General features: G+C 39.1%; 1 protein-coding gene across 1 annotated transcript in view; it reads left to right on the top strand.

Moving 5' to 3' along the window:
* The window catches only part of LOC124799273, an 82,923-nt gene that overhangs the window by 30,422 nt on the left and 25,067 nt on the right, over positions 1-27,434 (top strand). Inside the window, exon 3 of the mRNA XM_047262838.1 lies at positions 11,195-11,289. Within this exon, the coding sequence (XP_047118794.1) occupies positions 11,195-11,289 (95 nt within the window). The remainder of the gene's footprint in view (positions 1-11,194; positions 11,290-27,434) is intronic.

The following is a 27,434-nucleotide window of genomic DNA, read 5'->3' as shown; positions in this document are numbered from 1 at the left end:
AATAATCGCCGAATTAATTAATGCAATACGTGAACAGAAACTGCAAATTTTTGGATTTCATTATGACGAAAACTTGAAGTGGAAGAAACGTGTTAATGAGCTGCTCTAACTACTAAGTTCAGAAACTTTTGTTCTTCGCATGCTATTCTTGGAAACGAACAGTTCAACACCTTAGTTTTCTCCCCACTTGTGTGATTGTGTAAAGCGGGAGACACTGCCGCCTTCTTGGTCCATCACTTTTTTTTGTCACGTTATTTATAAACCACTATACATGGCAACTGATTAAAACGTCATATTCGCAGTGCTTCAATTCCATAAAATATAAATGTCTTATTTCACTAACCAGCCAGGTAAAAGGTACAATCAAAACATACAGAAAATGGCAACTCAAGTTAATGTGCATCACAGTCCCAATGTTCCATATCCTAAATGAATAAAAGTTTTGTTGGAGTATTTATTTATATGTAGAAGACACAAAAGTCATTATGAGAGACATACATTGAAGTGCCAAAGAAACTGGTACAAGCATGCGTATTCAAATACAAAGATATGCAACCACGCAGAATACGACGCTGCGGTCGGCAACGACTATATAAGACAAGTGTCTCGTGCAGTTGTTAGATCGGCTACTACTGCTACAATGGCAGGTTATCAAGATTTAAGTGAGTTTGAACGTGGTGATATAGTCGGCACACGAGGGATGAGACACGGTATCTCCGAGTACCGATGAAGTGGAGATTTCCCAGTACGACCATTCCATGAGTGTACTGTGAATATCAGGAATCCGGTAAAACATCAGATCTCCGACATCACTGCGGCCGGAAAAAGATCCTTCAAGAACGGGACCAACGACGACTGAAAAGAATCGTTCAATGTGACAGACGTGCAACCCTTCCTCAAATTGCTGCAGATTTCAATGCTGGGCCATAAACAAGTGTTAGCGTGCGAACCATCCAACGACCCAACATCGATACGGGCTTTCGGAGCCAAAGACCCACTCGTGTACCCTTGATGACTGAACGACACAAAGCTTTACGCCTCGCATCGGCATGTCAACACTGACGCTGGATAGTTGATGATAGAAAACATGTTGCCTGGGCGGACGAGTCTCGTTTCAAATTGTATCGAGCGGATGAACCTGTACGGGTATGCAGACAGCCTCATGAATCCATGGACCCTGCATGTCAGCAGGGGACTGTTCAAGCTGGTGGAGTCTCTGTAATAGTTGGTGCGTGTGCAGCCGGAGTGATATGGGACACCTGATACGTCTAGATAACATTCTGTGAGGCGACATGTACGTAAGCATTCTGTCTGATCACCTATATCCATTCATGTCAGTTGCGCATTTCGACGGACTTGGACAATTCCAGCAGGTCAATTCTGCAAAACTAGGATCTTACAATTCTAGCAGAAACCTTCCTGATAGACAACGGGCAACATAAAGATTTCTACAGCTTTCACCTAATGGCAAAGAAGGGAGAAAGAGGACGATCCATGGGAGGCATATCTATCCTACTGAAACCCTAGATGACCCCCACCAAAAAAATCATAAAACAAGAAAATATTATGGTAGTAGAAGCAGCAAACATAAATATAATTGCAGCCTGTTTTAAACCGCACACAAATGCTGTAGAAATAATTGACGAAATTGTCACACTCTTCAAACAATGCGACAGCAAACAGACCATTATTGCAGGCGATCTCAACTGCGAATAGACACGGAGAACTATAAAGCAAGACTAGTCATTGAAACCCTAGAAGTAGATGGTTTCATTTATATGCCACAATGGGAAAAGCACCATTGATATCACATTAACAGGAGGAGAAATAAAAGGAAGTATTCAACCAATATGACATGACTCCATCACTCCTATACAAGCACATTCCAATAAAGATAAAAATAAATAACGTCACGTTGCCACCAGCAAGAAAGACCCACCAAATCACACAAAGAAAAATAGATAAAGAAAAATTAACAAACCAGCAAGAACAAATAACACAAATAGAAACTTTAATAGAGGAAGGAGACCTTGAAAAAGCAACAGACCAAATAGAAGACCTCCTAAAACATTCAGTGATGCAAACAAATCCAAAAACAAGGACGGTAAAAAGATGGTTCGATGCTGAATGCGACAGCAAAAGGAACGCTGTTCTAAGAATCCTCCACAGATTAAGAAACCAGCACTATGAGGAAACATGCAAACTATATGCAGAAGAGAGGAGAATCTACAAAAAACTAATAAAAGAGAATAAAAGAGAATACATAGAAAGAGAAGCAAAAAGAGAAGCGTATGAAGCAGAGAAAGACCCATACATAGCAGGAAGACCAGCAAGATTGGCTCATACAACAAATATAGACATGAAGGAATGGGAAGACCACCTCTGTAAGATACTTAACAAACGAGGAATCAAAACACTCCCGAAGAAAAAGAAACAACATCAAACAAAGGAAAAAGACAATGTATGGGAACCTCTAAATGAAGAAGTTGTAAAAGAAGTAATAAAAACACCGAAGAACAAGAAAGCAGCAGGACCCGATAATATATATAATGAACATGTAAAAGACGCAAAAGAGGCTCTCCAACACGTATGGATCAAACTATTCAACATTTGCCTGGAACTTGGAAGAATTCCGACCCAATGGAGGCACTCGATAATAAAAGTTCTCTGCAAAGATAGAGGAGACCCAACGGGCAGAAACAAGTACAGAGGCATAGTCCTGGAAAATTCTCAGTTCAAGATGTTTTCAAAGATAACTACACAAAAAATCAAAGCCTGTGTGGAGAGTCACCTCTAAGAACGACAAATGGGCTTCAGATCTGGAAGATCAACACCAACGGCAGTCATGCATCTTCTAAACAACATCGACAAAGCGCTACAAAAGAAACAAATGTTCTACACAGTGTTCATAGACTTTACCAAAACCTTTGATCTACTGGAAAGAGATCTCATATTCAGGAAACTGGAAAACACAATGGGAGAAGATAGTGTATGGGCAAGAATAATCAAGTCAGTCCTCGAATACAACTTAGTCACAATATCAGACAACCTCTCTTTTTCGAACCTCATTCTGCAACCGAACGGAGTCTTACAGGGTGACCCAATGAGCCCTTTGCTGTACATTCCTGCCACTGAAGAAGTACTCCGAATTGGAGAAAATGAAGAAGATTTATACATATATTCATACGCTGACAACATAGCCGTAGGATCTACAGATATACAGAAGCTGCAGAAGATCATTAAGAAAGTAGATAAATGGTGCAGTGAACACAAACTACACATAAACATAACAACGACAGAAATGGTGACTGTCAGAAAAGGAGGCAAAACACCCATGAATGCGGAAATCAACATCAGAGGACGAAAAATAAAAATCTCACCAGACTTTAAATATCTAGGGGTGACATTGCAACCAACAGCCAACTGCTTCACAAAACATACAACAGAACGTGCAGCCCAAGCAATAATATCAATACAGGACATCAAAAACATCCAGCCTACTCAATCTAAAAACGGCCACGAAATAATTCAACGCAAAAATCTTTCCAATCCTGGCCTATGGGATGGATGTTATATGCGACCACCTGACGGAAAAATTCTAGAAACACTAGAAAAGATAAAATCTACTTATCTAAAAAGTACACTAGGTCTCTCAAAGACAACAAGATCTAAACTACTGTACCTGCTAGCGAGAGAGACATTCCTAATTGAAGACATCAAACTTCGATATATGATGCCACACACCAGGGCTTCCAGAAATCAACTGAAGATCATGGAGGATAAACGAGAAAAAGTATGGCCGGAGTTCTATGGCACTGAAGCAATGACGAACCGTTCATGGACAGCACCAAACTTCGAACAGCGGCATTTCGTAACTAGATTATATATTCACGGCTTTCACCATCTAATTTGCAAAAACATAACTTATCACGACCCAACCACAATATGTGTGTGTGAACCACAATGGAGCCTGTGAACGATATCACATACAACTGTGAAGTAAAAGAGTGAAATCTATAAATGAATAAGCAAAAATGTAAAATGTAAATGTGAACGTAAAGTGTTTAGCAAAGTAACTGTATATCGCCATTTGGCTGCAATTTTATTAAATACATAAAAGCAGGTCAACGCAACACCGCTCACGTCCAAAACTGCTACAGAGTGGCTCCAGCAACACTCTTCTGAGTTTAAACACTTGCCAGACATGGGCATTATTGAGCATATCTGGGATGCCTTGCTATATGCTGTTCAGAAGAAATCTCCACCCCCTCGTACTCTTACGGATTTATGGGCACCCCTACAGGTTTCATGGTGTCAGTTCCCCCAAGCACTACTTCAGACATTAGTCGAGTCCATGTCACGCCGTGTTGTGGCACTTCAGCGTGCTCTCGGCGCCCTACGCGGTATTTGGTATTAGGCACTTGTACCAGTTTCTTTGGCTCTTCAGTGTATAATGTAGTGTAAGTGGTTTAGAAAATATGAGGATTAGGGAAAACAAATTGAAAAGTAACCGCAAAAAAATACAATGTACACCGTTTTTCGCGCAATAAGTTCTTAATCCGCCTTTGCTAATGCCTAAATGTTTCAGGAAGAAAAGTATTTTCGTGATTTTCTGAAGAAATGGCATTGTTGGGGGCAGCCTACCTGAATGTCACTAAATATTTACGAAATTTTATTTTCACTCATTGAAAAAAATTTAGGATGTTGGTTGTAAGCAGTAAAGCCCTTCCAGTGTGTAAAATATTACTTAATCGATGTGCCTACTTGTAGATGCTTTCTAAATAGTGCCCTGGCAAGGCCTTTCTGACAGTCTTCCCTCATTTACTTCAAATTAAAAAAGAAGAGCAAATGCACCTTATCTCCACCCGAAAGCTCACAGATCGTTCACTGCCTGCTACATCTGCCTAAATTGCGAAATATCCCGTTGCAAAGATGGGCGTTGCTAACTGCATGTAGTCAATGGAGGGGCACTGACAGATAAACTTCATCAAATACTTACTGAATGCAAATATTTTAAAAATTTTGCGACTGAAGTTGGATGAGAAACTTTCTAGGAAATCTTTCATTTATGACCAAAGCAGGAACTTATTATTGCTGATTTCACACACGGAATAATCTACACCGTCACTGACATCGACGGCGAAAGCTTTATAAGGTTGTTACTTTCAACTTAATATGTGCTACGTAATTACATTCTGGCAAAGGCTGTCCTTTACCAAGAAAAAAAATAGTGTCAAAACGATATGAAGTGTTAGTTTGCGAACTTTGGTAGCCATACTGTTCAGTACATGTATTCCAATATAAATTCTTATCTAAGAAGACCTGTAAATTCATAAGAACCGGCAACATTCAATACGTGAATGCTAGCAGGGGGAACAGTCTACACTTGATAATACTCCATTAAATTTAGCGTAGAAACGTTCCATTTTCTGTATGTCGGTCTTCAATAGAAATGAAACATATAAGCAAAAAAGTTAAACTATTATGAATAATACCCAGCTGCACTGCTCTGTAAATTGTTTATAGCTTATATCATTCACGATGAGCCCATTGCGGCATATTGCCATCACCAGATGCTCTGTAAATACATAAGTAAGAGATGATCTTTGTATAATGGTCTGTAATTATGATCTGAAAAGCTGTAATACATCATTAGGTGTTTTTACCTTATATGTAACATCGTTGCTCTCATGTCCTGTTCTTTTTAGAACCATTATTTTGTCCTAGCGTACACTGAGATGTATATCGGGTTTTAATTGGTTTCTATGTATGCTACTTTTCTGACAGCTTGGATGACAGAGGATCAGCGATATTACATGTTTACACAGTTACCATTATAAACAAGTGATGAGTGAACTTCAGTTATTTTTATCATTTTTATAGGTTAGGTTTCAATTATGTTTTTTCCTGGAGTTTGTTTTAGTTTTATTTGTGATTTTTGTTTCACATTTTTAATTTTTTCGTAATAATTTTGTTATCGTCTATAATTTTCGTTGGTGTTATGTCTTTGTTTTATTCTCTTCATGCTGTTATCGCTGTTACTATGGACATGTGTCATTTATCGCCTCTGATTTATTACTTTACCCGTTTTCCTAATTTATAACGTGAATAAAGTTTTCTATGTATTTTTTGTGCTTTCGGTGGGTTTGTTCATTTAGTAAAATTGTAGAGTTGGTATATGCATATGAATATATCTTTATTTCCTCAAGAATGTTCATGAATAGTCCCTTCTGCATAATGTGGAGGATTTATCGTGCTTCGTACAGTGTATACCAAGAATAAAGGAATAATTCCAAAAAGGACAGGACATGACAGCAATGATGTTACATGTAAGGCAAAAACACCTAACGATTTATTATAGCTCTTCCTGCTCGTAATTACATACTATTATTGAAACGTGGTACTTACGGAAAGGCAGGATTCGGTGTGGATGGGGCCTTACTCAGTTAACGTTGGTTGCTCAGTTTTTGTTCTTCTTTTTATTTTAAATCACGTACACTTTATTTGGAACCAATTGCAAATGAGGTTGTTAATAAGGAACAATTATCAAGTCTGACTGTTAAGACACAACGTCTAATAAAAAATTCTTAAGCAAGTTTCACTCACAGCTGAAGGCCTTATTGACCAGAAATTCAAATTATTTGTCAGCTGAAAGCCCCAATAACAATAACTCAAAAATACAATTTAACGGCTGAAGGCCTGGATATCAAATTCTTAAAAACAGTTAAACTTCTCCAAGAGATACTAAAATATTTTTTTAAAGAAAACAATCATCACAATCTGATCAAACCAAGAGAGAAGTGGGCCTCAGACAGTGCTCCAAGGATCGGCCTGGGAAAGTCCCTCAACGTCGTAACTGATAAGACAGGCAACCAAGAGTTGTATTCACTTAACTGGATGGCAACTCAAACTAGTGACAGTTTAAACGCAGACCAACACTCTCGCAAAATCTGCCTAACGCCTGATAACCAATAGATCGATGGAATAACCCAGTCAAGGAGGAACCGGCGGACAGCACTGCGTCTTTAGAATCCGGTGTTTAGAAAGTCCAGAAGCAGAAGGAAGCACTACGACCAAAGCAGTCCAAAAGAAACATAATATCCGAACCACAATCAAGGAGGCTGTGGAACTACACGCCTTACCGGACAGCAGTGGCAAAGAGAGGAAAGGTACACTGTCGCGAAAATTCGCTAACCTCCAGGGTAGGTAACTGGGGCGTTAGCAGCCACTATGCAGAAAAATACCGCTGGTTGAACTTCACCAATAATAACACAAGGAATTCAAATGATTAATAATAAGAAGTGTAGGACGGCTAGCTAATTTCGCCGACTCCAAACACTCCACTCGTTGCTCTTCGTCTCAGCGACCCTGCGAGCAGCAACGTTCGAACAAATGGCGTGATCTCAAAGCAGTGGAGGCTTCACTACTGGGTTAATAGGGTCATAGGGTCAGGTAACCCAGTTACCGTTATGATGTAAATCATAATTAACATTATCCATTCTTCACGACCAAATTTTTATTCACATACGGGTTTTCACTGCCGGTACTTGCCATATTGCTGATATTGCCGTGGTCAAATACAGAGAATTATAACTATGACACCGCCTTATGCGCATAAAATCAAATATCAGCAATACTGCAATTTTTTATTACTGTTTCGAAAGACATACACTGTTTTTTTCTCATATAAATGGTAATCATCGTTGAAGAAGCAACTGGGGGGAGAATACCTTAAAATGTTACAAATACAACACAATCCATTTTGCGCAATTTAGAAACTCTGCAGCAAAATTTGTGAAATTTTAAGTCTGAAGAACTTTTCATTGCTCTAGTACTTGAGAGAAGGTGTCTAATATGATATTTGTTAGTAATCATTATTAGACCAGATGTGGCTTGAATTCAAAGATATACAGTAGTATCAGCAACAACTGAGAGATTTATACCAAGTAAATTAACAAACGACGCAGCTGATCCTCCTTGGTACACAAAACGGGTCAGAACATTGTTGCAGAAACAAAGAGAAAAACGTTCCAAATTTATACGGACGCAAAACCTCCAATATTGGTGATCTTTTACAAAAACTCGAAATTTAGCGCCTACTTCGATGAGAGATGCTTGTAATAGTTTTCACATCCTAACTTTGTCTCGAAAGCTGACAGAAAATCCAAAGATTTTCTGGTTGTATGTAAAGTATGCTAGAGGCAAGACACAATCAATGCCTTCTCTGCGCGTTAGGAATGGAAATACTATCGAAGACAGTGCTGCCAAAGCAGAGTTACTAAACACAGCCTTCCGAAATACCTTCATCAAAGAAGACAAAGTAAATGTTCCAGAATTCGAAACAAGAACAGCTGCCAACGCGAGTTACGTAGAAGTAGATACCCTTGGAGCAGTGAAGCAACTTAAATCACTTAACAAAAGCAAGTCTTCTGGTCCAGGCTGTATACCAGTCAGGTTCCTTTCAGAGTATGCTGATGCATTAGCTCCATACTTAAGTCGTATACGTTCGTTCGCTCGACGAAGGATCTGTACACAAAGACTGGAAAGTTGCACAGGCCACACCAATATTCAAGAAATGTAGTAGGAGTAGTCCACAATATTACAGGTCCATATCATTAATGTCGATATGCGTTAGGATTTTAGAACATATATTGTGTTCAAACATTGTGAATTACCTCGAAGAAAACGGTCTATTGACACATGGTCAATACGGATTTAGAAGACATCGTTCTTGTGAAACACAACTAGCTCTTTATTCAAACGAGGTGTTGAGTGCTATTGATAAGGGATTTCAAATTGATTCTGTGTTTCTAGATTTCCAGAAGGCTTTTAACACTGTACGACACAAGCGCCTTGTAGTGAAATTGCGTGCTTATGGAATATCGTCTCAGTTATGTGACTGGATTCATGGTTTCATGGCAGAGAGGTCACACTTCGTAGTAATTGACGGAAAGTCCTTGAGTAAAACAGAAGTGATTTCTGATAGTGTTTTAGGTGCTTTGCTGCTCCTTGCCTACATAAAGGCGATTTAGGAGGCAACCTGAGCAGCCATCTTAGGTTGTTAGCAGATGACGCTGTCATTTATCGACTAGTAAAGTTATCAGAAGATCAAAACGAATTCCAAAACTATTTAGAAAAGATATCTATATGGTGCAAAAATTGTCAGTTGACTCTAAATAACGAAAAGTGTGAGGCTATACTCATGAGTCCTAAAAGGAATCCGTTGAACTTACAGTATGTAACAGATCTACTAAAGAGACTGCCTACATTATGCTTATCCATCCTCTTTTAAAATACTCCTGCGCGGTGTGGGATCCTTACCAGATAGGATTGACGGTGTACAACGACAATGTTCAAAGAAGGGCAGCATGTTTTGTATTATCGCGAATTGGGGAAGAGAGTGTCACTGAAATGATACAGGATTTGAGGTGGACATCATTAAAACAAAGGCGTTCTTCGTTGCGGCGGGATCTTCTCACGAAATTTCAATCACCAACTTTCTCCTCAGAATATGAAAAAATCTGGTTGACGCCGACCTACATAGGGAGAAACGATCACTACAATAAAGTAAGGGAAATGAGAGCTCGCACGAAAAGATATAGGTGTTCGTTTGTTCCGCGTGCTGTACAATATTGGAATGATAGAGAATTGTTGTGAAGGGGTTCGATAAACCCTCTGCCAGGCACTTAAATGTGATTTGCAGAGTATCCATATAGATGCAGATGTAATGATGACTTGAAATATCACACTAAAACGAAATGTAGTATCGATAGTTTCCTTCTCCAACTAAAGACCAAATTATTTGTGTGGCAACAAAATAATGGGACTATTACTGTAAAACATTTTATTTCAAAAACATAGATGTTTGGTTACTGTAACCTTTATCATATTCCCCTCCTCTATCCCTACAACGCTCCATGCGAATTTTCCATTGATGGATACAGTGACAGTAGTATTCCTCTGTGAATTCCTTGATTTCGTGTGTCGTTTTCCTTTTACTGCTTTAACGGACTGAAATCTTGTTCCTTTTAATGCAGATTAGACCTCGGGGAATAGATAAAAGTCACATGGTACTAGGTCAGGTGAATAAGGGGCGCGGTCTAACACAGGAATGCTGTATTTCGCTAGAAACCTCTTAACAGACATTGTGGTATGAGACGATGTGTTCTCCTGATGCAGAACCCATGATCCCTTCTTTCTCAGTTCGGATCTTTCTTTTTTTTTCACGGAGTCGAGCAAAAAAATCCCTGTAGTAACGCTGATTAATAGTTTAACCTTCAGGAATCCAGTGAAGATACACATTCTATGAATATCGAAAAAAAACACCATCGCTATAATCTTTATTTGCTCATTCGAGTTTTTCTTGCTGTCGGCGAAGTTAGTCCCTTCCAAAGCATGGACTGGCGTTTAGTTTCTGGATCATAAGTGAAAAATCAAGATTCGTCACATGTTATCAATCATTCCAAGAAATTGTGATCATTTTTGGTGGTATTCGAAGTGTCGGTACGAACATTTTCACGAGCTTCTTTTCGCTCGATCGTGAGAATTTTCAGCACTTGCTTTCCATACACTTTTCTCATGTTAAATTGGTTGTATAAAATTTGTCTTACGGATTCTTTGTCAATCCCTACGGTATCAGTAATCGATCTATTACTCAAGCGACGGTCAGATCGAATCAGATGACCTAATTTTTCAGTATTGTCATCCGTTTTCTATGCTGAAGGGCATCCCGGGACAGAATCATCTTCAGCGTCTTCTGAGCCATCTCGGAAACGCTTCAATCACTCAAGAACTCCCGTACGTGATAAACAGTCTTCGCTATACAATTCTTTTAGCAACACACAGTTTTCAGTAGCTTTCCAAGTATCATGTGGAATTTCACCACAGTTCTTTGGTCAGTTATTCACTTATCATTTTTCCTGTCACAGTGATTTGTCTACAGACACCAGACATGCCGCATTCGACTGGGAAGACTTCACGCTTCGCAGCTATTGGTAGTCCTCTTTCTCGCTTCGTTACTTTCTCTGTGACAGCATCAGCCCCATTATTTTCTAGCCACACCTAGCACGAAAATTTCGGTGTTCTTCACATTAAGGAGTTTTTGAATTCTATGGGTTGAAATTAAATGTAGCTCACACAATCGTAGAATATTTTCTCGTGGTATTCAAAAGCGGCAATGTATTTTTTGTTTTAGGGTGGCAGAGATAGCCGGTGCGGTGAGTGGAGTCATCCTTATGTTCGGAGGCGTTACTTTCTGCTGTATCAAGTGTTGCAGGACCAGAAGACGAGGCAAGTACTTATTCTGCCAGTCATGTGCAAAACTACAGCACTTTCCAGAGTCCCATCTCTGCGCTTGGCAGGTACGGTACCAGTGGGTAGTGAGTTTCCTACGGTCTTTTCTGTGCGTTAGAATCCCCCTGTAACCTGGTTGTCGCTGCGGCTTCCATTACGCGACTTCTGATCGGAGCGTCTGTACTCGAGTGTGATTGGCGGACAGAGGTTGGCTGGCGTATCACGGGACGGAAGGCAAGAGAGGGATCCACAGCACGCTTGGCTCCTTATGCCTTAGCAACAAGTACGAGGTGCTACCCAGTGTCGATAATACTTCTAAGTCCCTCCTGTTGGACCAGAAGACAACCCAGTCCACACAAGTGCAGCTGTTGGGTATGTTAGGTACTCACTGGATGCTCCAACGTTAGATGGTTATTGAAGTCCCTCAGGGAAATAGCAGACAGGGCGGGAAAGAATACCAGTGTGCATACGGTATAGCCCATTAAATTTCGGGCATGCAGCCGCGCAAATAAAATTTCCTCTGCTGATATTTCGGTCGCGTATCGTCCGGCCATCCTAAGCGTGAGTGACAAGACTTGTAACGTCCCCGTAGAACATTTTCAGAATTACTGTGCTGATAAACCTCTTACATTATTTGCTTTTCAAACAGCTGAGCAAAACTGAACGTACTCAAACATTCACTAAAGTGACACACAATATTTTTTTAGCGCAACGCAATCTGACTTTCAAAAATCCCTACAAAAGAATGGCCCTGACTAACAATAACCTATACCTTTCACAAATCACTTACCTCACAAAAATCTTCGTTACTCAAGCTACAGCAATACAGCGAGCGCCACTACTGCCAGCTAAATAACAGATTCAAACTACGGAAGGCACTAATTACTGATAGGAATAGTTAGCAAATGAAAGATTTTATCAGAGAACAAACAATGTATTTACCTTAATAGTCATCAAAAGTCATAATATATACAGCAGTTCATGATATCCAGTATTACAAATTTCAAAACTCCGCCATCTCTCTCCTCACATCCACCACTGCTGGCGGCTCACCTCCAATTGCGCAACGCCACGCGCTGTTCACATCCAGCTGCCCAACACTACAATGGCAGACAACAATGCAAACTAGCCACAGACTGCACACAGCACAGCCAGTGATTTTCATACAGAGCGCTACGTAACGTTGCCAATAAGAAAACATAAACAGCCTACTTACAGACTGAAGGACAATATGCCAAGTGCGGCCTTACATGCTCCACCACGGCGGTACTGCGCATGCGGGTCACAGATGCTGGTCGGCGGCAAAGAAAAACGCTTACACATGCGCCGCCTGTGGCGAAGGCGTGCTGACAATCGATTCGTTTATCGATGTATGATCGGTGGCGGGCACACCATGACGACTTCTCTCTAGTGTAATTACCCCATGAGCCGGATTCCATGCTTTGTCCAAATTAAAACCATTATCTCTATTTATTAAATTATTAGCTAATCTAATCTCTACAGCTTCCTTGAAGACAGATTCCCAAAAGGAGGAGGTGGATGTTAAAATCTTCACATCATGGTAATTCATGGAATACACTGTATCAATACAATGTTCGGCCACAGCTGACTTGTCTGGCTGTAATAAGCGTGTGTATCTTCGATGCTCCACACATCTCTCATGAACGGTGCGTGTTGTTTGACCTATGCACGACTTTTCACAATTTCCGAAAGGAAGCTGATACACACCCGCTTTACGAAGCTGTAAATCGACCTTCACAGAGCCGAGTAAAGCTACAACCTTCTTGGGGGGCCGGAAGATCACCTTAACACAGTGTTTCTCAAGAATACTGCCTATCTTCGAGGAAGGAGCACCCACATAGGGCAAAAATCCACTAGATCTGAAGGAATTTCTATCTTCTTCCCCATTACATGCGTGCAGTCTAGGTTTTGCATTGGATGCTCTACGAATTTGTTACAGAGAAAATCCATTCGATTTAAAAACGCTCTTGACGTATGTGAGCTCATCTTGCAAATTATCTTTATCGAATAAACAGCGCTCCCTATGAACTAAGGTCTTAAGGACGCCTATCGTCTGTGAAGGGATATGGCAGCAACTGGCATGAAGATATAGATTTGTGTGTGTTGTTTCCGATATACGGCATCTCCTAATGGGCCATCAACTTCACGGCGAACGACAACATCCAGAAAGGGGAGGCAGCCGTCTTTTTCTATTTCCATAGTGAATGGGGTGGAGCATCGAAGACACACACCCTTATTACAGCCAGACAAGTCAGCTGTGGCCGAACATTGTATTGATACAGGGCATTCCATGAATAACAGTGATATGAAGATTTCAACATCCACCTCTTCATTTTGGGAATCCGTCTTCAAGAAAGCTGTAGAGATTAGATTAGCTAATAATTTAATAAATAGAGGTAATGGTTTTAATTTGGACAAAGTATGGAATCCGGCTCGTGGGGTAATTAAACTACAGAGAAGTCGTCATAGTGTCACCGCTGCCGATCATACATCGATAAGCGAATCGAATGTCTGTACGCCTTCGCCGGTCGGTGTGGCCGTGCGGCTCTAGGCGCTACAGTCTGGAACCGAGCGACCGCTACCGCCGCAGGTTCGAATCCTGCCTCGGGCATGGATGCGTGTGATGTTCTTAGGTTAGTTAGGTTTAATTAGTTCTAAGTTCTAGGCGACTGATGACCTCAGAAGTTAAGTCGCATAGTCCTCAGAGCCATTTGAACCATTTTGTACGCCTTCGCCACAGACGGCGCATGTGTAAGCGTATTTCTTTGCCGCCGACCAGCATCTGTGACCCGCATACGCAGTACCGCCGTGGTGGAGTATATAAGGCCGCGCTTGGCATTTTGTCGTCAGTCTTGTGACTCACTCTGAGGATGGCCGGACGATATGGGGCCGAAATACCAGTAGAGGAAATCTTATTTGGGCGGCTGCATGCCCGAAATTTAATGGACTATTCATTGCGCCTCGAGAAGTTGAAAATTCACATGCATACGGTATGTTTGCCGTGGTTTTCGCCAGAGTCGTAGAGGAGGCTCTGCTGGAGTCTATAGAGTAGTGCCACATGTCGGCACGAATGACGCCTGCCGCTGGGTTCTGAGGAGGCCATTCTCGTTTCCTTTCGCCACATGCCTGGTTTGATTAAGGCAATTAGCATCGCACGTTGGGTGCAGGCAAAGCTCACTAGCTGTAGCATCGCATGCAGGGTCGATCGCCCTCTTCTGCTTCGGAGCAGAGTGGAATGTCTAAACCAGAGGCTCAAATAACCCTGCGACGACAACGGAAGCGAATTTCTCGATCTCCACTATCGGCTGAATAACTGTCGAGTTCCTCTAAATAGGGAAAGCGTGCACTATACGCAGGAAGCGGTTGCTGGGTGTGTGCAGTATGTGTGGCAAGCAGAAAGGGTTTTTATAGGACAGAGCAACCCCAACCCTTTGGAATCTGAAACAAATTGCCTGCCAAATTCGAAGATACATCAGCCACAATGTTCTGAGAAAATGCTCGTCATTGCAGATCAGACATATCAGTAAACTGCAGGAGCATTCAAGGAAACCTCCTAGAATTAATATCGCTTATTGAAGATTATAAGCCGGCCGCTGTGGCTGAGCGGTTCAGTCCGGAATCGTGCTGCTCCTACGGTCGTGGGTTCGAATCCTGCCTCGGGCATGGATGTGTGTGATGTCCTTAGGTTAGTTAGGTTTAAGTAGAGTTAGGTTTAAGTAGTTCTAAGTCCAGGAACTGATGACCTCGGATGTTAAGTCCCATAGTGCTTAGAGCCATTTGAATTTTTGAAGATTATAACGTCCAGATATTACTAGGAACAGAAAATTGGTTGAAACCGGAAGAGAAGAGCAGCGAAATTGTAAGGCTATGTTAGTCGCCAATGGTGGCGCCTTATATGTTGCAGTAAATAATTCGATAATATCATTAATAACTTTCCTGATTATGCCGTTGTAATAGGGGCTGACTTCAATTCGGCAGGTGTAGATTGGTAGAGCCATGCTATCAAAAATAGTGCCAGAGATGTGTTTCCGTGTGACATTATTGTGAATATCTTGTCCGAAAATTACTTCGAGCAGACAATTAGAGAACCAACTCATGAAGATATCGTCTTTAACCTCCTAGTAACAAACAGACTTGAACTTATCGAATCACCAAGCATGGAGGAAGGTATCAGTGATGACAAGGGTTGTGATAGCAACTAGGAGTATTAAGAATGCCTGGAAAATGCTTTCACTTGGCAATAGTGACAGGATACTGTAACCTCCCCACCAAAATAATAAAAAAGTTTAGTAACCTGATAAATTTTATAAGGACAGCAGCGCTGACCTTTGGCCCCGTATTCTGAATAAAAAAAGCAAAAATTCTTACCTCAATAAAAACTGCAATTATATCTGCTCTTAATTAGATATTTTTCGACACAGCTTCGTGCAATGCTGGCGTATATATTTTTCTTTTATTCTTGGAAGGAATGATCATGCATTGGAAATATTCTTTAAATTGAAATGAATGCTTTCCTTTAAAGGAGTTACTTCATATTACATAACTTATTATTGGGGCATCTTTTTGGAACAAATTAAATTACAATTAACATACATTATTAAATATGCGCAACGCTGCTTCTTTACCTTCTACAACAATACTCATCCTCCAGAGTCCTGACCAGAGTCGCGAGCAGACCACACAGCCGACGCATGCCGACTCCCGCCGACTCACACAGACTACTACTCGACTACTACTGTCGACTCGCGCAGACAAGCGCCGACTCGCGACAAGCAACAACTAACGATAAACTACTCTCTGGTCAGAGATTCTGTCATGCCTCGCCCATAGCCGGCGAAGCATACGTCTTACAATACAAATTGCAGAGTATCTGAGTAATCAACATCAACTATTCAATGCTGAGGACGAAGATGTGGATCACAAATGGAAGTAGTTCATAAGCATCGTTCAACACGCCTTGACTGAGCAAACTCTTAAAGGATGAAAAAAACACCGTTATTTAATAGCCATGTCAAAAAGCAGATTCAAGAAAAATCAAAAGCTAACTGACAAACAAAAGCTGAACGAAGGGAAAATGAGCATAAGGACAGCTAGGACACGAACGTTCAGAAACCTTGAAAGTAAAATTTTGTTAACCGATCTGACTAAAAACCGTAAAGGTTTTGGTCTTATGTAAAATCACTAATCAGTTACAAATCAACTATTCAGCCACTGTGGTCGTACCGGCACCGTAACGGAAGATAGCAAAGAGAGAAGACCTAAATACTGTGAATTTTGTCACCGCGGAAGATGGTAATACGGCGGGTGAAAGCCATCGTGTGAAAGTTCAAATGGCAGATATTGAGAAAACTAATTGCGTAACAGAAAAGCAACTACAATCGCTTTTGTAGTGTAATGGCATCAGGATCATACAAAGCTACTGCGAAAGAAATTGCTCCTCTCCTAGCAGTAATTTATCGTAGATCGCTTGAGCAACGAAGGGTACCTGGCGACAGGAAGAATGCGCAGGTTACCCACGTTTTTAAGAAGAGTCATACACATAATTACACATACACATAATCAGAAGCCTGTCTCGTTGACGTCAGTCTCGAAACATGTTTTATGTTCAAGAATTGTGACGTTAATGCCGAGTGCCTTGACTTCAGGAAGGACTTTGGCACCGTCCCACAGTGTCGTTTAGTGAAAAAAAAAATACGAGCTTGCCGAGAGGCGGACTTCTTTTCGGATAGAACTTTATAGGTCGCTCTTAACGAAACAAGACCGACAATGTAAAGGAAATTTCCGGAGTACCCCAGAGAGGTGTGATAGGACCGTTACTGTTTACATGGTATGTGAATGATGGAGTTAGGAAAGCGCCAGAAGCTCTTTAAGACTCTTTGCAGATGATGCAATTGTCTATAAGAAAGTAGCAACGCCAGAAGACAGCGTCTATTTGTAGAACGACCGGAAGAGGATTGGTGAGTGCTACAGGCTCTTGCAGGTGACCCTGAACGTAAATGAATATAAGACCAGAATGAAAAATGCTTCTATCATAGCACAAAAAAGGCGATTTGTCCTGGGCAAATTATGGATGTAAAGGAAGGGAAATAGCTTTCCGACTTATCTGGCAGCTTCAAAGACATTTAAATCAAAACATCTTGACATAATCGCCATTTTTTTTACTTTTTAGTACTAGTACCCACGTCACGTAAAATAATGCATCTTGTCAAGTAGAGTAACACGATACATGATGTATTATGTCGTATAACACGACACATGCCATCATATCATGCTTACTATGGATGGCGAATCTTCAGGATTTTGGGCACAGGATCAAGGGCTTAACATATAAATTGCGATATGCAGGTGTCCCAACTCCTTACAGCTAAAAGAGCTCAGTGAACTGGGGGGTAGTAGGGTTAACTTGCAAAAACTCGCAAATATGTCAAGAATTTTTGATTTAAATGTCTTTGAAGGTGCCACATAGGTCGGAAAACTAAGTCCATTCTTTTACATCCCTAACTCTGCCCAGGACATGTTCGCCTTTCTTGTGCTATGATAGGAGCATCTTTCATTTTGGTTTCCAACTTTACCATAACTTTGACGTAAGCCGCCATAGTTTTGAAACGGATGCAGATTTTTGTTGACTGCGGTGCCGACTGATCCGGCAATCCGGCATAGGTTTTTTTTTCTTTTTTTATGTCATGGCAATCTATAAAGCTCACAAAACAACAGGATGACCACTAATTACACGTATTTATCTAACTTCTTATAAAAATTGAGCCGATTCGCCATGTTCGAAACACAGATGGACTGTGCATTAAAAAAGCTCACAAAAAAGGGTTTTTTTGTACGTAAAATCCGAATACAGCTTTTCGAAAGCAAGTTTTCAATTTGATCGTAATAATGCATTTATTTATTTATTTGATTCACTTTAAACCGTTTCCACGCATTCAGTTCAGGTGAGAACGAATGTTAAGGGCTACATTTAGCTCAACCTTATATCATCGTATCTTGACAACGGATGAAGATTACTGGATAAAAAAAATTCGTATTGACTCCATTCATTTATCTACCTTCGTGCAAAGTTTGAACCTATTCTTGTAAGTTTTAAGTATAGAAGTGGTGCGCTTCAAAAACCTCCTATAAAAACCTGTTCTTTTTTGCATGTTTTTACATGAAAAATGTGAACGGTACACTTACAAATGGTGCCATTAGCTTAGCATTAATTTCAGGCCAATTAAAATTTTATGCAAAAGGATTTAATCGATTTGAGCAATTTGCCTGGACGCCAGCTCCAGTTCGCAGTTCATATATTGTAACCTCCCCACCGAAATTTTAAAAGAAATGAAATGACAATATTATATAGAAATGGGAGCCGAGTGTAACCTCCCCACAAAAATTTGAAAGAAAGAAATATGACAATATTTAATTATGAATGCTAATGGACACTGCTCTAAGCGTAACCTGCCCACAATGAAATGTACTGACATTGGCAACAAAAATGTGAAATTCGCAATCTGACTCAAATGTAAATTCTTCAAAAAAATTAAAGTCCATTCAGTGATAAGAAAATTCAATCAAACCGAAATATCGGTCTTTGACCCTGTGTAAAACAATCGGAATTAAAGTCTTACCTCAGAATAATTGGATGTCAAATCTCTGCTCTTATCTTTGCGCACGGCTTGGAGGAACTGCATTGCAAATAATAATATTCCTTTTTTCTGTAATTTTACTGAAAATTTTCTTTAAAAGAAGTTGAATGAAATGGGAAGTGCAACGAAATCTTTAGTTCAATAAAAAATAAAATTTTTGAAAAAATGCTTTTAAAATAAAAATTATTATTGGGGCATTTGTTGGAAATTAATTACAATAAACAAATTTTTACATTATCTAATGATTATATTAATTAACAGTATACCTCATTCAGCATCTTGACCAGTGTTGCCGACCGCCTACATCACACAACCGCACTGGGCTGCTACTACTGTTCGACCGCTCTGCATGACGACTATTAGCGTACTGCACTGCACGACTACTACTGACCGACTGCTCGTAACTAAATCGAGCTACAGACTCGCAACGACTACTGACAGAGTACTGCTCTGCATAGCGACAACTAGCGAACTGCTCGCAACACTCGCGCGGTCAAGCGCAGACCCTCTGGTCAGAGATGCTGCAATGCCTCGCCATCGCTGCTGCGCTACATACGTGTTTCATAACCCTCCACTGGGGGCGCAAAAATTTGGCAGCGATGGTGAGTCATTTGGACTTGCCAATCGCGGCAAAATTTTTTCCTAATTAATAAACTTCTACAATTTACAGAATATTTAGATGTAGTACATAAAGTAAATGTTGTGCACACGCACTAAGTACAAAATATATCAGACAAAGACAAAATATGAGTACAAAACATAGTAGCAAATCAGAAAAAACGTATATACAAATTATTTGACAGAAAACAAAGTGCAGAGGCACTGAAAAAATTCATTGGCATATTCAGAACAAATAAACAGACTGGCAAAAAATATTATGTTGACAAGTGACATGAGTGCACATGCACTGCAGTTGAGAACATATCAGTAAATGATGAAATGTATATACAATTAGTAACAAATGACATAAGTGCATACGCATTGAAGTATTGAATATACAGAATAGTACAAATCATATTGAAAAATGAGAAAAGTGCACAGGCACTGAAGTTCAATAGAAAACATATTAACACCTAACATAAGTGCACATGCACTGTAGTTCAGAACATATCATTAAAATAAAAATGTATATACAATATAAAAGACAAGAGTGTACATATACTGTACTTCAGAACAAATCGAAAAAATGTCTTTAGCATTTTGGCAATAAATAAACATAATGGCAAAACATCATGTCGAAAGTGCACACGCACTGAAGAAATGTCTTTAGCATTTTCAGAACAATTAAACATAATGGCAAAACATCATGTCGAAAGTGCACACGCACTGAAGAAATGTCTTTAGCATTTTCAGAACAATTAAACATAATGGCAAAACATCATGTCGACCAGTGCCATAAGTGTACTCGCACTGGAGTTCAACAAATCAAAAAATGTATAACCTATGAACATAAATGATGTTACCAAAAAATGATTTTCATTATGTGACAAGAATTAGGATAGGAAAGGGAAGGATTGCATCATGGTTGTAGCACTTTAGATTGCACACAGCTGTTCTGAAAGTCCATATCTTTCCACAGAAGTACAACACCAAGTGACACAACTTGAAGTTCTTTTCCCATCAGAATTTATCAGTGTAGCCAAGACACTGAACTGTCGTAGTAATGTTCCATGTTTTCATTTTGGCAGTACATTACGTACACCAAACAGTGGGACCATAATAATGTCTTCATCGCTCACGGTGGTGGACAGCATGTCGTGTCAACACCACGCTCTTACAAGGCACACCAACGTAGAATTAGTGCAAAACCAAAGATAGTGCTCCATGATCACTGGGATAAACAGGACAAAATGGACATTGCAGTAATTCAGGGTAGTTAGCTCATGAGGTGAAGGACATCAAGTCACATAATATTGACAATTACAGACTTAATTAGTAGTTTGTGGCATTCATAGCCCAGTTATTGAACATTTCTGTACCAAGTATGTAGTATTACAGAAAAATGTTCATTAATTGTTTTACATGGAATCAGTAGCCTTCTTTTCCTAGTTACAAAGCATTATGAAATAATCGCATTCTTTTCCAGTTACAAAATACAGCATAATTAATTAATCATTTGTCTTCCAATAGTAATAATCATTAGCTTTTTCCTAGCCACAAAGCAGTATGAAACAATAGCATAGTTAATTAATTATGTGTCATTCCAATCTAGTAAGAATCATTAGCCTTCTTCTAATTACAAAGCATTATTAAACAGTCACATTCATTTCCAATAACAAAGTATGAACATTGAAAACAAGAGCTAATTAATGCCATAATTAATAACAATTCATCAAGTGACATTAATTATTGGCACTCAGTGGCCAGCAAGTATTGAATAGAATAAAACATAGTTCATCATTCAGTATTATTCAGATCATTACGAAGTCATTATTAAAAATCAGTTAATTACAGTCAAAGCATTAATAATCATGGGCATTATAAGTAGTCTCATTACAATAAACAGTGGCAGTTATTAGCTAGTGACAAAGCATTATCTTAAATATATACTTTTTTTTGTCTCATTAAGAAGTCATTACTCAAGTGACGTACTATTCAGAGCTAATTAGTATTATTCAGAATTTTCTCAAACTGGTATCACTACTTGGGACTGGTAATACATTTTTTTTTTTTTTGTTAGCAATGCATTGCGTTGGGATCGATAATTAATTGCTGAGACATAACACTATTTGTTTTTGACCTATTGCTGCAAATGAGGATAGGTAACGTCATTCGTCATGAGTCAGCTGTAGCAAGGTTATGCAACAAGGCAGTATATGTGATCACATTCATAAATGATAGACACAAATGGGTAAAAAAAAAATAAAAATGCAAGTACAAGAACAGGTATAATAACTAACAGGTTTAGTAAGTATCATGAAAAGCTTCTCCTGGAAAAAATACAAAAACGGATTATTGACCTGAAAGAAGAAACGCACACTATGCTGAAAAGTAGTGAACTTCGAATTAACAGGTAGTGAAATGTGTATAAATTGTGTTCCATAGCTGTCCTTTCCAAAACTTTCTGTCATCCTACTATGCAATGTAACACCTGCTGTCAAAGCAAACTGCAACAAATACTTAAATAACTACGTAGCATAAATACATAACTTCAACACTATCCTCATCTGTAAAGAAAAAACTTCATTATCCATCACTTCATTATCCATATTATCATAACTTCATTATTATCATCACCTGTAAAGAAAAACTTCATTATTCATAATACCATTTCCTTCGTCATTATTCATCAGTATTCATTATCATCTGCAAAAAATCACTTCATTACTCATTATATAACTATTCCTTATCACTAGCATATTTCATCACTAAAACTAAGATGTGTAGTTCAGTCTGACAGCCTGCATCAATCACCTTGTATTCTGAAAGAAAAAATTAGTTAAGACTGCTATTCTGTGATGAGTATAGTATATTCTTGTTAATGTTTGTTAATCCTGATCCATTTACTTTTCCTCATAAAGTTATTGCATCTTCTATCGTTTATTCCGTAGGTGAAATTCCCATTTCTGTTGAATTTATCTCTTACACGCATCATTTCTTTCTGAAATTGATGAACAAAGATTAATGTCTTGCATTTAAATCCTATACCCACTAAATACTGACTGGTTTATGGTGACACAATTAACCATACAGCATAACATGACAGAAAACGTAACGTGTCAAAGACATTGACAGTGTTCAGATGCAAAAAAAAAAATGTACACAGAATAATACAATGCAGCAGCAAAAAATGTAAAACAGTCACGATGTCGAGATGTCATAAGGCAAAAAAAAATGTCAAAGTCAACTGGTGCGTGTTATATCTTAACTATTTCACAGTGCATACAAACAAAACTGGAATACAATCGTACATAAAAAGACAAAATGTGACGTTCGTTGTGTTCAGCTTGTATGTAGTGTAGTTAATAGAGGCGAGACTTAAAGACTTTAATGAAAAAAAAATGTAATGAAATTAACATGTCATTAGCTAACATTGCATAATTAGTCATAAAATACGTAAGTGTGTCTGGAAAAATATGCACGGTCTGATGTGTAACGACAAGAAAAGCTACCTGCTAACCTTACCTTGTCGGGCACTTGCCAAGAAAAAATACGATAATCATCAGTAATTAGTCAGGTGAAGTAATTGCATTAGTAAATGGCATCATAGTATGTTGAATCATACAGTGGTTTCACTCAATAAACGGTTTAATGTTTGAGATATGGTGATTGCCTTTCGATTTTCTAGTTCGCAAAGTTTCGACGTGTACAACATTGGGGTGAGGGATGCTGCGAATCCGATATGGACCTGCGTATAGAAGTTCAAATTTACTGCACTTACCTTTTAATTTGCTGGATAAATAGTGTGTACGTATTAATATCTTCTGTCCAACGTGAAAGTCGCGGCGTGTACAAACCTGTTTTTGCTGTCTTCTCCGGCGCTCTGCGGCACGTTTGATGTTGTTCAGCGCAATGTCAATTATTTCGTGGTGTCGTAAGCGAGGACTTTTGGGGAATGTTACTAATTCTTTAATTTTGTTTGGTGGTTCAACGTTTTTCAGTATAACAGACGGAGATAGCATAGTGGATTCATTTGGAATGGAATTAATTACATCTTGGAATGAGAGTATGTGTGTATCCCAATCAATATGTCTTTTGTGGCAGTATATTCGGCACAGCTTACCAATTTCTTTCATTAATCGTTCACAAGGGTTCGAAGAAGCATGGTACCTGGATATATAGATCGGAGAAATGTTTCTAGCTCGTAACATATGTGTCCATATAGCAGATTGAAACAGTGATCCATTGTCGAAAATTACTTTCAACACATGCCCTACATGAAATAGAAAATGTTTTACAAATGCTTTAGAAACAGTTTTAGCAGTAGCTTTGCGTAACGGAGTGAAGGTAACAAATTTTGAAGTGAGTTCAACAGCGACAAAGACGTAGCAAAAACCTCTATTAGTTCTGGGACTCGGACCAAAAATGTCTACAGCGGCCATATGTCTCAATTTAACAGGTACAATGGGATGCAATGGAGGAACATGTGAAGTCGTGTCTGATTTAGCTTTCTGGCAGATTTTACATTACGCTAAAACTCGTCGTATACGTTTCTCCATGTTGGCAAAATAACAGTTCTGTCTCAGTATAAGAAAACATTTTCGTGCTCCGTAATGTGCGTAACTTAAATGAGTGTACCAAATTAATTTGTTAACCAGTTCGTCAGGTATGCATAATAACCAATTGTTGCTGTCAGGATGAGAGCGGCGAAACAGAATGTCATTGCGCACAGTGTAATGGTTTCTAATCGTAACATTATTCCTATCTTCCCAAAGGTGTTTAATTTCTTTCCACACATTGTCTTTATTTTGTTCTCGTGCTATGTCCTGTAATGATGATGAAATAAAGTTTTCAAATGCAACTTGCTGAATGTACATGACACTGAAATTTGTTTTGCAGAAGTTGGTTGCTACGTCTTGCTGATTGTTGCCGAGAGAACGCGATAGTGCGTCTGCTATAACATTTTGCGTGCCGGGAATGTGAACTATTGTAAAATTAAATTCTTGTAAATAAAGTTTCCATCTGTTTAACCTGTCGTGAGTAAATTTAGCTGAAAGCAAAAATTGTATCGCTCTGTGGTCTGTGTAAACGGTGGTGTGTCTGCCATAAAGAAAGTGCCTAAATCTCGTGAAAGCCCATACAACACATAATGTTTCCAGTTCTGTAACGGAATAATTTCGCTCAGCGGGTGACAAAATGCGGCTTGCAAATGCGATGTTTTTAATTACTGTTGAACCATCTTCTTCTATTTCCTGAAAAATGTGTACGCCTAGAGCGGTGTTGGAACTGTCGGTGGCAATGGAAAAATTTCTGGTAAGATCTGGGTGCGATAAAAGTGGAGCATTCAACAAAGCATGTTTCAGGTTCATGAATTCAGAGTGTGCTTGCTTATCCCAAGACCAAATAGTGTTTTTACCTGTTAATTGGCATAGTCTAGGCGTGTCTAAAGCGGAGTGATGAATAAATTTACGAAAAAAGTTAATTAAGCCCAAAAAACTGCGTAATTGCTTCTTTGTCGTAGGAACAGTAATGTCACGTAGAGCTTGAAGTTTTTCCGGATCTGGTGCAATGCCTTCTGCTGAAATCACGTGTCCAAGAAATTTTATAGAAGTTTTGCCAAAGTGCAATTTACTGAGGTTAACTGTAAGTCCTTGTGCATGGAAAGTTTGTAACAGTCGTTCAAGAATCAGATTGTGTTCAGACCAGTTAGCTTCTGCGATAAGAATGTCGTCTACATACGTCGTAATTCTGTCCTTAAGTTCTGTCGGAAGTATTGTGTTCAAACCGCGAATAAAAGCTGCAGAAGAAATAGTTAAGCCGAACGGTAATTTGCGAAATTGATAACAGTCGCCGAAACAGAGAAAAGCTGTATATTTTCTGCAATTTGGATGAAGTTGAATTTGCCAAAATCCCGATTTCAAATCTAATGTAGAATAAATAGCTGTACCATGAAATTTTTGTAGAAGTTCCTCTAATGTCTGTGGTCGGTCTGTTTCATTAATAATAATGTCATTAATGTGACGAGAATCAAGTACAAGGCGAAGTGAGCCATCTTTTTTCTTAACAATATGTAGCGGGTTTAAGTACGGACTAACTGCTGGTTCAATAATTCCTTGATCAAGCATATCCTGCAATTCTTTTTTAACTTGTTCTCTGTGGATATATGGAATAGGATAATGTTTTGCTTTAAATGTGTCGTGCTGTTTCACTTGAAATTCATACATAAAGCCGGACATAGTACCAGGAATGTTGTCAAAAACTGGAGCTTGCTGTAAAAGAAGTTTGTGTAATTGCGTTCGTTCGTCGTCTGTAGTTGCACTGCTCTCTTTAACCTTATCAGAAATCAATTGCATTACGTCGTAGTCAGTTACGTCTGAAGTATTATAGTTGTGTACGTACGTATCAGTGAACAATGTGGGATTACAGTCTATGTTACGTGACACGGAAATGACTTCTGTGCGGTTAATTGTTTGCTCTTCCGCAGATAGTGAATGCTGAAATTCTAAAGCCAGTTGTACATTTTCATCTTTTAACATTAAATAAGAATTCTGAAAATCAATCACTGCGTCGTGTTGCACCAGAAAATTCGTACCTAAAATAACGTCTGTTGTCAATAAAGGAACAATCCAAAAATTAGAATGAAAAGTATGACCTCCAATACAAAATGATAAATGCGTCTGTAATTTAACGTCTACTCCTTTACTCGATACTGCTCCCTTCACTTTTGTTTTGCCTAAAGGTAATGTCGGATAGGTATTCTCTTTGTTGCACTCGTTGAAAGTCTCCTCATTTATTACTGATATTGGTGATCCGGAATCAATTACTGCTGAGAATTTCGATGAACCAATTTTAATTTCGATAACAGGATGTGAAATGGTTTTCTGAATAACTGGTCTTTCCTGTAAAAGAGTGTCTCTGATGTCGTCAAAAGTAATTACATTTTCGTGAACAACATTTTGCGTGTCTAAGGTAGTGCTTGTATTATTGCAAGATGCGTCCTGTACATTATCTAGTCAGATTCTATCTGACGTGTTATTATTATTAGGAGGATTCTGTGGCATTTCGACTATTTGAACTGTCCTATTACTTCTTCCAGACGTGTTACGCTCTGGATGGTACCTACCGTCGGGTTCATTCATGAGAATATGTTCTTGCGTATGATTTTGCTGTTGGTGAGACCGACTGTTATTATATGTACGCCGATAATTCTGCTCATCGTTTTTACGTCTGTCGTGATAGTCATTCCTATACGGTGCATTACGATAGGAATTGAAATACTGTCTTCTTTGTACGTAGCTGTTTCCTTGCTGCCGTACGTTACTATTTCTTGTATCAGGGACTATACGTGCACGCGGCGAAACATTAAAGCCTGGTTGACCTTGTGCATTACATTGTTGGTTACGTATTCCAACCGTCTGACTTTCATGCTGTTGCGGTGGAAAACTTCTATTATTAGCAAAATGTGGTTCCTGTTGCTGAAAATTTTGACGATATGGATAATCTGAACTTTGTCTGTGATTTAAGTTCTGGTAGTTGTCGTTCCTAAAGCGTCTGTTACTTTTCCTATTGAAATTACGTCCCTGATCATAATTACCGTTAGTTTGTTGACCTTGGTTATTATACGAAAAGTTTTTGTTTACAAAAGAATAATCAGATTGTTGTACTTCCAAGAGCTGTAACAAATCTCTGAATGCTGAAATATTTTCTTTTTGCTGACCCGTTAGAAGTGACACTCGTAAAGACCGTGGTAATTTGGAAATGCATAATTGTATAAGTGCGGATTCACTGTACGGTTCACTCAGGTATTGGTTTCTTTGTACCATGTGCTCAAAAAATTGCGTCACACTGGGAAAATTTGAGTTCTCGTAATTCGGCAAACTAATTAAC

This window comes from Schistocerca piceifrons, chromosome 5 (genome assembly GCF_021461385.2).
Source record: "Schistocerca piceifrons isolate TAMUIC-IGC-003096 chromosome 5, iqSchPice1.1, whole genome shotgun sequence".
Taxonomy (NCBI): domain Eukaryota; kingdom Metazoa; phylum Arthropoda; class Insecta; order Orthoptera; family Acrididae; genus Schistocerca; species Schistocerca piceifrons.
Note: the sequence above shows the minus strand (reverse complement) of the source record. Positions and strands in the feature narration are given on the sequence as shown.